The sequence below is a fragment of the Jaculus jaculus genome, chromosome 1, assembly GCF_020740685.1.
Source record: "Jaculus jaculus isolate mJacJac1 chromosome 1, mJacJac1.mat.Y.cur, whole genome shotgun sequence".
Lineage (NCBI taxonomy): Eukaryota > Metazoa > Chordata > Mammalia > Rodentia > Dipodidae > Jaculus > Jaculus jaculus.
In genome coordinates this window covers 229310017-229324418 of record NC_059102.1, presented here as the reverse complement: position 1 = coordinate 229324418, position 14402 = coordinate 229310017, and the positions used below count along the sequence as shown (strand labels likewise).

General features: G+C 45.0%; 1 protein-coding gene across 2 annotated transcripts in view; it reads right to left on the bottom strand.

Annotated features, from left to right (window-relative positions):
- Positions 1-14402, bottom strand: part of Spg7 (SPG7 matrix AAA peptidase subunit, paraplegin) — a 63734-nt gene that overhangs the window by 22968 nt on the left and 26364 nt on the right. For both annotated transcript variants that reach the window (XM_004665956.2, XM_045153437.1), the window contains 5 exons: positions 14316-14402; positions 12989-13091; positions 11587-11712; positions 11044-11206; positions 10353-10526 (listed from right to left, as the gene is read on the bottom strand). The exon at positions 14316-14402 is cut by the window's right edge and continues 53 nt beyond it. In XM_004665956.2, coding sequence (XP_004666013.2) covers positions 10353-10526; positions 11044-11206; positions 11587-11712; positions 12989-13091; positions 14316-14402 — 653 coding nt within the window. The remainder of the gene's footprint in view (positions 1-10352; positions 10527-11043; positions 11207-11586; positions 11713-12988; positions 13092-14315) is intronic.

The window sequence follows — 14402 nt, the reverse complement described above, 5'->3', positions numbered from 1 at the left end:
AAAATAAGAAGGGAAGCCGGGTGTGGTGGTGCACGCCTTTAATCCCAGCACTTGGGAGGCAGAGGTAAGAGGATCGCCACGAGTTCACGGCCACCCTGAGACTACATAGTGAATTCCAGGTCAGCCTGGACTAGAGTGAGACCTTACCGTGGAAAAACTAAAAAAGAAGAAGAAGTAGGGTAAAGGAAGGGAGGAAGAAAGGAGGAAAGACATCAGTGTAGGAGAGCACGCTTCCTTTAAAAAAAAAAAAAAACTCAGATCTGGGTGGGGTGGTAGGAGGATTGTTGCAAGTTCAAAGCCACCCTGAGACTACATAGTAAATTTCAGGTCAGCATGGGTGAGAGTGAGACCCTACCTTAAAAAACAAAACAGACAAACAAACAAAAAAAAAACCTCAGCAAGATTTTCTTTTCATATTCTTTTTACAAAATATTTGTATTTACTTACTTGCAAGCAGAGACAGACAAGAAAGTCAAACAGATAGAGAAAATGAGCACACCAGGGCCTCCAGCCACTGCAAACAAACTCCATATGCATGTGTCTTCCCCCTCTAACCCAGGCTGTCCTAGAATTTACTATGTAGTCTCAGAGTAGCCTTGAACTCATGGTGATCCTTCTACCTCTGCCTCCCAAGTGCTGGGATTAAAGACATGCACCTGGCTTTTTTTTTTTCTTATTTTTTTTTTTTATTAAAGAGAGAGACTATGGGCATGCCAAGGCCTCTAGCCACTGCAAATGAACTCGACACACGGTTCATGTTGGGTATTTGGCTTACATGGGTTCTGGGGAATTGAACCTAGGTCCTTTGGCTTCACAGGCCAAGCACCTTAACCGCTAAGCCATCTCTCTAGCCCCAGCCACTACTTTCTTTGAGGTAGGGTCTCATTCTACCCCAGAATTACCTGGCACTCACTCAGTAGTCCCAAACTGGCTTCAAACTCACAGCGACCCTCCTATATCTCTCGAGTGATGGGATTAAAGGTGTGTACCACTATACCCATTTAAGATTTTTTTAATTTTTATTTATTTATTTGAGAGGCACAAAGAGAAGAATATAGGCATGGCAGAACCTTTTGCCAATTGGAAACAAACTCCAGAAAAATGTGCATCTGACTTTACATGGGTACTGGAGAATTGAACCTGGGCCATCAGGCTTTGTAATTAAGAACCTTTAACCACTGAACCATCTCCCCAGCCAAAGGTATTTTTGTTTAGCTTTGTTGGTTTTTTGGGTGTTTTTGTTTTTGTTTTTCAAGGTAGGGTCTCACTCTAGCCCAGGCTGACCTTGAATTCACTATGTAGTCTCAGGGTGGCCTTGAACTCACAGTGATCCTCCTACCTCTGCCTCCTGGGTGCCGGGATTAAAGTGTGCGCCACCACACCAAGCACAAGGTTTCTTTTATATTTGTACATGTGTGTGTATATATATATGTATGGGTATGTCAAGTCTTGCATTGCACATGAACATCAGACAAATGTGTTAGTTTTGGGTTTGTTTTGGTTTTTTTTTTTTTTGGTTTTTTTTTTTTGGTTTTTCATGGTAGGGTCTCAATCTAGCCCAGGCTGACCTAGAATTGTAGTCTCAGGGTGGCCTCAAACTCACAGTGATCCTCCTACTTCTGACTCGAAAGTGCTGGGATTAAAGATGTGTGCCATCATACGTGGCTAATTGTGTCATTTTATTTTTTTGTTGTTGTTGTTTTATTTTTATTTATTTATTTGACAGCGACAGAGGGAGATAGAAAATGGGCACGCCAGGGCCTCCAGCCACTGCAAACGAACTCCAGATGCATGTGCCCTCTTATGCTCTGACTTACATGGGTCCTAGGGAATTGAACCTCGAACTGGGGTCCTTAGGCTTCACAGGCAAGTGTTTAACCACTGAGCCACCTCTCCAGCCCTACCTACTGTGTCCCTTTTTTGTTTTTTGGTTTTTCGAGGTAGGGTCTCACTCTATCCCAGGCTGACCTGGAATTCACTATGGAGTCTCAGGGTGGCCTCGAACTCATGGCGATCCTCCTACCTCTGCCTCCCAAAAGCTGGGATTAAAGGTGTGCGTCACCATGCTTGGCATAATTGTGTCATTTTTTAAGTCTGGCTTATGTGGAAACTGAACCCAAGCCAGCAGGATTTGCAAACAAGCACCTTTAACAGCTCCCTCACAAGATTTTTGGGTACATCCACCAAATGAGCACACTCGAAAAAGCCCCCACTGCTTCAAGGTTCATACCGTTTTGGGATCATTGTGCAGAGCCTGGAAACAGCATGCAGAAGTGCCCATCCAAGAGTGCAATCCCAGGGTTTGAGACAGAGACAGGAAAATCAGAAGTTCAGGTCATCTTCAACTACACAGCCTGGGATTCATGAGACCCTGTCTCAAACTAAACTAAACTAAAATAAAATAAAATAAATACACTAAAATAAATAAAATAAAATAAATTATGGGCTGGGAAGATGGCTCAGTAGCTAAAGGTGCTTGCTTGAAAAGCCTACCATCCAGGGGGTAGAGGTTCAATTCCCCAGTACCCATGTAAAGTCATGTATCTGGAGTTAAAAAATAAAAATTAAAAAAAACCTAAGTTTGACTCCCTAGGACCCAGGTAAGCCAGATGCACAAGGTGACCCATGTATTTGGAGTTCATATGCCACAGCTCGAGGCCCTGGTACACCCATTCTTTCTCCCTCTGTCTTTTTCTGTCTTTCAAATAAGTAAAAATATATTTTTTTAAAAGTTACTTAGGGGCTGGAGAAATGGCTTAACGGTAAGGCACTTGCCTGCAAAGCCAAAGGACACTAGTTCAAGTCCGCAGGATCCACACAAGCCAGATGCACAAGGGGACCCATACATCTGGAGTTCGTCTGTAGTGGCTGGAGACCTTGGCGCACCCATATTCTCTTTTTCTCTCTCTCTACCTGCCTATTTCTCTCTCTCTCAAATAAATAAGTAATAAAATATTTTAAAAGTTACTTAGAAGCCCAATGTGGTGGCGCACACCTTTAATCCCAGCACTTGGGAGGAAAAGGTGGGAGATCTCCACGAGCTCAAGGCCACCCTAAGATTACATAGTGAATTCCAGGTCAGCCTGAGCTACAGTGAGACCCTACCTTGAAAAACTAAAAAAAGGGCTGGAGAGGTAGCTTAGCAGTTAAGGCGCTTGCCTGCAAAGCCAGAGGACCCAGGTTAGACTCCCCAGGATCCACATAAGCCAAATGCACTACGGGGCACAACCATCTGGAGTTCTTTTGCAGTGGCTGGAGGCCCTGGCACATATGCCCATTCTCTCTCTCTCTCTCTCTCTACCTGCCTATTTATTTACATAGCGCTCTCTCTCTTAAATAAACAAACAAAATGAAATTTTACAAAAAAAGTTACTTAGGGGCTGGGTGTGGTGGCACCCAACTTTAATCCCAGCGCTCAGGAGGCAGAGGTAGGAGAATCACCATGAGTTCGAGGCCACTCTGAGACTACATAGTGAATTCCAGGTCAGCCTGAGCTACAGTAAGTCCCTACCATGAAAAAAAAAAAGTTACTTAAAACAAGTTATAAAAACTGTTCACAGAACTCTAACAAAGCTATAAGTCAACACATTGGGAAAAGGAGATTATTTCAAAATAAAAATGCTAGAGCAGTAAGTGGCAAATGATGGCGCACACCTTTAATCCCAGCACTTGGGAGGCACAGGTAGGAGGATCACCGTGAGTTCGAGGCCACCCTGAGACTACATAGTGAAGTCCAGGTCAGCTAGAGCAAGAGTGAAACCCTACCTTGAACAACTAAAAAAAAAAAAACAAAACTGTCAAGCCAGGCCTGGTAGTGCACACCTTTAATCCCAGCACTTGGGAGGCAGAGGTGGAGGATTACTGTGAGTTCAAGGCCAGCCTGGAACTACAGAGTGCGTGCCAGGTCAGGCAGGGCTAAAGTGAGACCCTATCTCAAAACAAACAAACAAACAAACAAAACAATACAAGGGACAGAGAAAATGGTTCAGCAGTTACAGGTGCTTGCTTTCAAAGCCTACTGCCTGGTTAGGGTCCCTAGAACTTAAATAAACCCAAAGGCAAAAAAAAGTTGGTGCATGGGCCGGGCATAGTGGCACATACCTTTAATCCCAGCACTTGGGAGACAGAGGTAAGAGGACTGTCGTGAGTTCGAGGCCACCCTGAAACTACAAAGTGAATTCCAAGGCAGCCTAGGATACCTTGAAAAACCAGGGGGGAAAAAAAAGGTAGTGCAAGCATCTGGCTTTCATTTGCAGTGGCAAGAAACCCTGATGGGCTCATACACACAGGTACAAATAACTTTATTTGTACAAATAATTTTATTTATTTTATTATTATCTTTTGTTTTTTGTTTTTTAAGGTAGGGTTTCACTCTAGCCCAAATTGACCTGGAATTCACTAGTCTCAGGGTGGCCTCGACCTCTCAGCGATCCTCCTACCTTTGCCTCCGCGTGCTGGGATTAAAGGCTTGCACCATCATGCCCAGCAAATGACCAATTTTAAAACACACACACACACACACACAAAAAAAAAAAAAAAACACCCTCAAAACAAAACAAAAGGTACAGCTTGATAAACAACTTTGTAAACCACAAAGCACTACTTCCCAGAATATGAAATAAATTCTCTAAATTCCACAGTGAAATACAGTCACTTACAAAAATAGCCTCTATGAGTGTTCAGGTTATTCAGAGCCCACATCCTCTGGATTTCTATGCGACACTGTGCCAGAGCTAAATCGGGGGCACTGGTGGAATATAAGGACCTAGGACAGCACCCATCTAAACAAGGAAACGAAACCAATCTATAGACAAACCAGCAAGCAGCTGCAGCCTTACCACCTAGACAGTCCAGCCACAAACAGGTGCCCAAGATCCTCAAATAGCACCTGTTCCTTTGAGGCAGAGATTCTCAACTTGCCCCAAAGGATATCTGACAATGTCTTTCAACATTCTGGGCCAGTGTCATCTCCTATTAGATGTGCCCAGAAGATGGAAGGGTGGCAGCAGTCTGTACCAGGGGAGATGGAGCAGATCAAAGCACTGACCTCTCCCTCAATTTGCAGGGCTTGAGGCCCTCTACTCACAGGTAGCGGCAATCCCTAGCATCTAGTGTAGCAGTAGGGACACAGGTGGAGGCAGTGGCCTCACTGTCCTAGCCATGAACAGGAATAAATACATGTAGCCTCTCTGCTGAGTGGGGAATTCTACCCTAGTCCCACTCTGAAGAGCCCTTCCCCCTAGAGTTGCAAATTTGCTGCTCCAGAGTGGGGCAGAATGTCCACTCTGACATGAGCATTACAGTCTCATTTACTGCTTTCAAAATTGCTCTATCAAGATTTTAATGTCACACTGGGCATTGTGGCACACGCCTTTAATCCCAGCACTCAGGAGGCAGAAGTAGGAGGATCGCTGTGAGTTCGAGGCCACCCTGAGACTCCATAGTGAATTCCAGGTCAGCCTGAGCTACAGTGAGACCCTACCTCGAAAAACCAAAAAAAAAAAAAAAAAAGATTTTAATGTCCAGCGTGGCGGCACACATTTTCAATCCTAGCACTCGGGAGGCTCTTGTACTATTGTACTATTATATTATTGTATTATTGTATTGTACTATTTTCTTGACTTTTTTTTCGATGTAGCGTCTCACTCTAGTCCAGGCTGACCTGGAATTTACTATGTAGTCTCAGGGTGGCCTCAAAGTCACAGCGATCCTCCTACCTCTGCCTCCTGGAGTGCTGGGATTAAAGGTGTGTACTACCAAGCCCAGCTTTGTTTTCTTGATTTTTGAGACAAAGTCTTGCTATATAGCCCAGGCTAGATTTAAACTCATGATTTTCTGCCTCAGCCTCCTGAGTGCTGGGATTATAGATGTATACTACCATGCCAGGCCTTCTCTTTTCTTTCTTCAACCCAGGGCCTTGTGCATGCTGGTAAGCATTCTGCCACTTAGCAACTCCCAGAACCCTGCTGGGATTTCCTATAGACTGTTATATGGAATCAAGAATTCATATACACCCCATTTTTATTTCCCCAAAGGTTTGGACATATGCCACAACAAGACACTTCCATGCAAAAAAGTCCTCTTTCTGGTTTGACTATGTGACAGCTCATCCTCTCTGCCTGAGACCCTCCTGTCGGGGCTGGCAGTCTCACACACCTGTGCTAAAGCCTCTGTGACTGGATTTCTTTCCCCTGATGAGTTTTTCCCACAACCAGCCAAGCTTCCGCTCCACTCCCTCCACTGCACTTCAATAAGCAGAAACTGTTTTTCCTGAAGACAGCACAAAGACTGGCCTCGAAGCATCTAAAGGGCCCAGTGTGCACAGCTGTGAGGGCACAAAAGGACTTGTTAGTGCTGGCCCAACTTGACAAGCAGCCTTTAAAAGCAGTCCCCCAGCAAGTCTTGGGGTGCAAGCAGTACAGAGAGGTTCAGCTCAGAAAAAAAATGTCAGGCCTCCCAGTAGATTCAAGTTTCCTTGAAAAAGGTATACTCTGACTTCAAGTGAGAAAAGCAACTAAGTATGGTGGTATAACTCCCCCTACCTGTGGGCTCACAGGTCTAATAGTAAGTACGTCAAGTAACACACTGGCTACATGATTTTCCTGTCTCTCAGTTTTAATGCTACATAAGGCATTTAGCCCCTTTGGCATACTTTCAGGGACCAAAAAAAAAAAAAAAACAGAAGCAGGATTCACTTGAGTTTCCTTTATGATCAATGATACCTGTCAATATATTAGAGATGTGGTTTCAACCTCGCTTTAAAACTCACATAGCCAGGTATAGTAGTGCACGCCTTTAATCCCAGCACTCAGGAGGTAGAGGTAGGAGGATCACTGTGAGTTCCAGACCACTCTGAGACTACACAGTGAATTCCAGATCCACCTGGGCTAGAGTGAGACTCTACCTGGAAAAACCAAACCAAAAAAAAAAAAAAAAAATCCTCATACAGCCAGTGGAGAGATTCTTCAGTGATTTGGTTAAGGCACTTTCCTGCAATGCCTAACGACCTGGGTTCAATTCCCCAGAACCCATGCAAAGCCAGATGCACAAAGTGGTGCAAGCATCTGGAGTTTGTTTTCAGTGGCTACAGGCCCTGACATACCCATTCATATTCATTTCTCTCTCCTTTCAAATAAATAAAATACTTTTTAAAAATTATACAGTCAGGGCCTACCAGCCTGGGTTCAATCCCAAGTCAGACACAAAAAATGATGGCATTTGTTTGCAATACAAGAGACCTTGGCATACTCATACACACATGTGCACACATACTAAGCAAAGAGAAAAAAAATCAAGAGAGTCACACCTGAGATAAGAGCCTTCACAAGGCTATACAGTATCCTGTAAGTCCTGAGGCACATGACCCTTTGTGAGGCACAGTCACTAGGCTGTCTTGGGGAAGTCTGAGAATTGGTGTAAACATCATTTCACCTTCATGACCTGGGAAGAGTAAAGGGCCAGGTTTGGATGGTCAGCTAGCTACATGAAAATTTCCAGATCACTTTTCTCTTTGTCCAGTCAGCACCACAGAGCTGTTCAACCTCAAAGTCTTGTACTGTGCCAGTCCTGGCAACTATGTTACACTGAATGGAAGACCTAGATGCATTTTTTGTTGTTGTTGTTGTTGTGTTTTGTCTTTTGCTTTTTCAAGGTAGGGTCTCACTCCAGCCCAGAATGACCTGAAACTCACTCTGTAGCCCTCAAATAGCCTTGAACTCACAGTGATCCTCCTACTTCAGCCTCCTGAGTGCTGGAACTAAAGGTATATACCACCATGCCTGGCTCCTGGGTGAATTTTTTTTTTTTTTTTTTTTTTTTTGAGGTAGGATATTATTCTAGTCCAGGCTGACCTAGAATTTACTATGTAGTCTCAGGGTGGCTTTGAACTTATAGCAATCCTCCTATCTCTGCCTCCAAGTGTGGGGATTAAATGCATGTCCCTGGCTCCTACGTGCATTTTCTTTTTCTTTTTTCTTTTTTTTTTTTTTTTTTTTTGGTTTTTTAAGGTAAGGTCTCACTGTAGCCCAGGCTGCCTGGAATTCTCTATGTAGTCTCAGGGTGGCCTTGAACTCACGGCGATCCTACCTCTGCCTCTCGAGTGCTGGGATTAAAGGCGTGCGCCACCACACCTGGCTCTTATGGGTGCATTTTTTTTTTCAAAGATTTATTTTTACTTATTTGTTAGAGATAGGCAGAGGGAGAGAAAGAGAGGAAAAGAGAGAGTGAGAATGGCCGCGCCAGGGCCTCCAGTCACTACAAACGAACTCCAGAAGCATGCGCCCTGTTGTGCATCTGTGTCCTGGAGAATCAAACCAGGGTCCTTAGGCTTCGCAGACAAACACCTTAACCTCTAAGCCATCTCTCCAGCCCTCCTGGATATATTTTTACCAAGTAGCCTGCCCATCACTACCACCACTCACCTTCCCTCAACCTGATGATGGTCACAAGCTTCTGTGGATGGAACACAAGCTGTCATCTAAATTTCTTATTGGCCAGGCATGGTGGCGCATGCCTTTAATCCCAGCACTAGGGAGGCAGAGGTAGGAGAATCACCATGAGTTTGAGGCCACCCTGAAAATATATAGTGAATTCCAGGTCAGCCTGGACTAGAACAAAACCCTACCTCAAAAAAACAAAGTAAATAGGGCTGGAGAGATGGCTTAGCGGTTAAGCGCTTGCCTGTGAAGCCTAAGGACCCCGGTTCGAGGCTCCATTCCCCAGGTCCCACGTTAGCCAGATGCACAAGGGGGCGCACGCGTCTGGAGTTCGTTTGCAGAGGCTGGAAGCCCTGGCGCGCCCATTCTCTCTCTCTCCCTCTATCTGTCTTTCTCTCTGTGTCTGTTGCTCTCAAATAAATAAATTAATTTAAAAAAATAAAAAAATAAGTAAATAAATAAACAAATTTATGACTGACTACACAAACACTGGCTTGTCTTTGAGCAACCTCCAGAAGTTAGTCAAAGTTACCAACAAATGCTTCCTGGGGGATAACCTATGCTGAGAAGAGAACCAACCAAGCAGAGACTCCAAAAGCTGTCTTTCTGAATTAGGCTAACCACTGCCTGACAAGCATGTCCAGCTTATCAAGGCTGATCCCAGCACTTACATACTTCAGAGCATGTGGAACAAATCTGGAACCACAAGGCCCTGGGCCTGGTCTGAAGGTATCCTAGGAGGGTCCTTAGCAGCTCTTTTCTTTTTTTTTTTTCTTTTTGGTGTTTTGAGGTAGGGTTTCACTCTAGCCCAGGCTAACCTGGAATTCACCACGTAGTCTCAAGCTGGCCTCAAACTCACAGAGATCCTCCTACCTCTGCCTCCGAAGTGCTGGAACTAAAGGCGTGTGGCACCACACCCAGACAGCCTCTGCTTTTAACAACAGCATATCAGAACCTGGAACCACTCAACCCATATCTTCAAAGACATTCAGTTCTCTGGAAACATAATTCCCACAGGCACTTGCTGTTAGTAATAAAGCAATTGTTCAGGTATCAATTGCTCCTGTCATGGGCTCTGAACTAGTATGCTGACAGATGACTGGACAAGGAGAGGCAGGAAGTAGGAGGGATGTTGGGGCAGCTCCAGATGCTGAGGCCAGCCTTGAAGTCACTTTCAGAGTCACACACACATACCTCTTGTTGCCACTCAGAAATCCAACACCATGGTCAACCCTCCTAGTGTCAAGGGCACAAGGGTCTATGTAACAGAAAAGCTGAAGCAGCTTAAGGCTTAACTGCTAGATGTCATACTCAGTTCTGGTGTTCCTCTGACTATGGCGTTGGCCACTGATTAAGAGCTAAGGTTCACTGAGAATGAATCTCAGTGGTCAGTGCTTACCCAGTATCTATGAGGTCCTACGTTAAATCCCCAGTACAAAAAAAAAGGGGGGGGGCTAGAGGGATGGCTTAGCAGAGAAGGTGTTTCCTGCAAAGCTAAAGGACCCAGGTTCGATTCCCCAGGACCCACGTTTGCCAGAAGCACAAGGGGGAGCATACGTCTGGAGTTCGTTTGCAGTGGCTAGAGGCCCTGGAGCGCCCATATTCTCACTCTCCCTCTTTCTCTGTCAAATAAATAAGAATAAAACTATTTTTAAAAGCAATGTGAGTTTCGTAAGTACAGAAAGACAATAGACATTTTCTAAACTGACTAGAACATTCCCTATGTAACAGCAGTTAGGGCAGATAACAACATATACCAGTAACTGAAGGAAAATAAACCTCTATACCAGCATTATCCCAGACACTTGAACAGAAAATATGACCAGAATTGTTTGTCCTAAAGTCATCACTCTGGATAGAATCAGTCTTCTGGTATATGGTATGGGGTGGGGGAGGGAGGACATTGTGGGCACTGACCGTCCATCTCAACCAGGAGTTGGTTGAGGGTCTGCTCTTCCTCTGTGTTGGAGAAGCCAGACATGGAGGTAGACCGCTTCTTGCCCACAGCATCAATCTCGTCAATGTACACTATGCAGGGGGCCCGGGCTCGAGCTTCCTTGAAAAGGCTGCGTACACGGGCAGCTCCTAGGCCTGATGGGGCACAGGGTGTCAGAGAAGATGGACAGATAAATGAAACCAAATCCTATCTTTTTTTTTTTTTTTTTTTTGGTTTTTCGAGGTAGGGTTTCACTCTGGTCCAGGCTGACCTGGAATTCACTATGCAGTCTCAGGGTGTCCTTGAACTCATGGTGATCCTCTTACCTCTGCCTCCCAAGTGATAGGATTAAAGGCATGCGCCACCACACCTGGCTCTCCAAATCCTATTCTTGAGCTGCAACCAGGAGGTGTCCACCAAGGATGTTTATATATAACAACCATCCTCTATGGATAAACTAGACGTGACCAGCAGTTCACAGTCCTAACCTACTAAGCCACAACTGAAAGTAGCATCAAAGCACATGACCTCTCAGGACCATATGCGCCAAAGCTTTTTCAACTTGGGTTGTGTTTGTCATTCTCTATTCCACCCTTCAATTGCCCCACCTTGTATGAATGCCATCCCAAACAGTAAACCAATGAGCCTGTCTACACCCTGAAACATACCTACCTCCAATGACTTCCACAAATTCTGGGCCAGCCATTGCTAAAAAGGGCACTTGAGCTTCTGTGGCGACCGCCTTGGCCAGAAGTGTCTTTCCACAGCCAGGGGGCCCAAGCAAAAGGGCACCTTTTGGAACCTTGGCACCAAGCTGAAGGAAGCGTTCCGGGCTCTAGATGGCAGTAGACACGCAACACTAACCATTCTGTTTCACAGAGAATATTTAAGTGACTCACATGAAGGGCACCTCATGATTGCCATGAATCAGCTATGGTTCCAATGTGTCTAGAAAAAGCACAGCTGCATCCGAGAGATCAGATGGTACAGTAGAGGCGCACCATTACCACCCTTCTGCTTCAATGGACAATTACATGTAGGGCTTTGTTGCTGGTTTACTAGATAAAGGGACAAGCTTGGTGTCCCCATGGGATGAGGCAGTGTCACCCTCAACACACAGCATTCATGGAACTCCAGTCCCTAAGTATCTGAGACAGAAGGCATGTCAGCTGCCAACTAACAACAATCTTGGGCTTATTAACCCATGGTTCTCACCTTAAGATAATCCACAAACTCTTTGACTTCCAGTTTGGCTTCATGCATTCCTGCCACGTCTTTGAAGCTGACTCCTTTCCCTGTTTTCCCATCCACAATGGTGAAACGTGCCATTTTGAGCTGATTCTATGCAGAAAGAATAAGGAAAGGAGGTTGTACACTCCTAGCAGAGCAGGGGAGCAGCATCTGCCATCTATTTGACCTCACATAAGCTAATGTCATTTTTTTTGGAGGGGGGTTCAAAATAGAGTCCCACTCTAGCCCAGACTGACCTGGAATCAAGGTGATCCTCTCTACCTCTGCCTCCTGAGTGCTAGGATTAAAGGTGTGCACCACCATGTCCAGCTTTAATATCCCTTCTGTCCCCATCATGGTAGAGCTTCCTCCTCCCATAGTCTCAGAGGACCAGCCCATGCTCTTATCACATCACAAAGGCAAATTCACCGCCCACTTCAAACACACTTGGGGAACTCTTTGGTTTCTATTCTTAATTGGTAGGAAAATTATTTAGCAATCTGCCTTTAAGAGGAAACAACAAACCAGGTACGGTAGCTCAAGCCTTGAATCCCAGCACTCGAGATGCAGATGTAGGAGGACTGCCATGAGTTTGAGGCCACCCTGAGACTACATAGTGAATTCCAGGTCAGCCTGGGCTAGAGTGAGACCCTACCTTGGGGAGGGGGGGGGAAGCAATAAATCTTATCCTCAGAGCTGAACAGACAAAGATCAATGGCAGAGCACCTGCCTATCTTAGAAAGCTCTGGATTCAATCACTATGAGCAATGTATCTTTAGGTGAGGAAGCAGAACTCTGCTTGCACAGTCTGGGGAAACATGTTGGCACTCCCATGGGTGGAGATGGAGCTATCCACCTCCCCAGCCCAAACTTGAGGGGTAAAGAAATCATGGGAGGGAAAGTGAACTTCCTCGGGCACACCCAACAGCAGGAGAGGAATTTCATTGTTAATATAATGGCTGTTCTTTAATAATAATCCTACTTATGCCTCCCAAGTGCTGAGATAAAGTTTCTCAAACTTCTTAGCTAGTAGGAGAAAACAGAAGAAAAAAAAAGACGACCAAAAAAAGGCATCACTCCCAGCTGATTTGGGACTTTGATAAACAGGACATGTACAATAGGAAACATAGAATACATTTCCCTATCCTCAATGGGCTCAATGATCCAAATGTTGGCTGAGAGGCCCTCAGCTAATGGTAGCTATTCTACACCCTCTGGTCAGCCAAGCAGGAGGCAAACTGCTAATTATGACTTCTATCTGGCCATTGTAAAAGGCTAATTTTCACAGAGTATTTATTCTATAGGTTCTAGGGAAGGATTCTTCAAGTTCTCACATAAACAAACACCCAAAAATTCAGGTTAAGCAGGCTCTGACCATAGAACTTACGAAAGCACTGAATCCGCCTTCCCTTCCTGTCACACCAGTCAGTCGGAAAATGTACCACAGGATGGCCAAGCCCACTGCTGTCATCCCCAGTGCATAGAGGGCACTGGGTGAGAAAGAAAGGCAGTTATGAGGTTAGAAGTCATTACCAGGGCAACTCACAGACTTATGTTATAAAGCCAGGGTCACCACTGCAGACCATCAGAGGTGACTCCTGAAGCCTAATGCTAAGGCTAAAGCACAAAGTAAATGGTGTGAAGACATAATCTCCCACCTGAGTGTCGCCACTTTTATTCTTCTATATAGGAAGCTAGTGGTTGGATGAAATAGGCAAAGGTTCATCTAGTTTGCCTGGTGAAGATGCCCAGTAAGAGCAGGGTTTTTGTTTTTTTTTTTTCCTTCTTCTTTGACATAGGGTCTCACTCTAGCCCAGGCTGACCGAGAATTCACAGTGATAATCCTATCTCTGCCTCCCAAATGCTGAGATTAAGTCATATACCACCATGCCTGGCAAGGGCAGGTTCTCCTATAACTGATATATCAGGTTTTGTCAGTTTCATTAAGCAAGGCAAGATAAACCTCACAGAAAGAAGGCCCAGGATCCAGCCTTCCATGAGGACACCACAGCCTGTATCACTCCTTCCTGTCACTTCACAATACAAAGAGAAGCTCAACCTCAGGGTAGGGGCTTTCAGAATCTGGAGGGCTGCACAGTCAGAGGTATGTGCTTTTCAACAGAGTATGTGCTATCTAATGGCTTGCTGCTTCTTAGGTTACATGTTGACTTTCCTCACTGTAGGTCCAGGAATAGGTTCCATGGGCCTTAAACTACCTAACAAGGTCAGTGTCCGTACCTCTCACCACTGAGAGGATTATGTATTTACCATGCCCACTTCCAACTTTTCTATTCCATTTTCCTCTCTGTAGAACACAGCAAGCCAATGTGCTGAGTTAGGAACTGATACACAGCTAAAGAAGGTGAGTAAAACAAACTCAGCACTTGCATGTCAACATTACCAGTCTTATGTCATGTACTACCACATGTGCTGAACTCTCCCACAGGGACTCAGTTAACTGCAGGCAAAGTCAGCTCAACATTTGTCTTTAGAGCTGGGCCTGGTGGCGCACACCTTTAATCCCAGCACTCGGGAGGCAGAGGTAGGAGGATCACCGTGAGTTCGAGGCCACCCTGAGACTACATAGTGAATTCCAGGTCAGCCTAGGCTAAAACAAGACCCTACCTTGAAAAAAAAAATTGTGTCTATAACATGTGTCTCACATTACAAAGCCAAGCTGGGTTTAGTTCAAGTCCACAAGACAACTGACATACTTTCCAAAGAATCCTGTCCTCTTGTAAGAAACGGGAATTCGGTCTTTGCTCTCAATGTTCAACTCATCTTCAGCTGCTCGAAGCTTC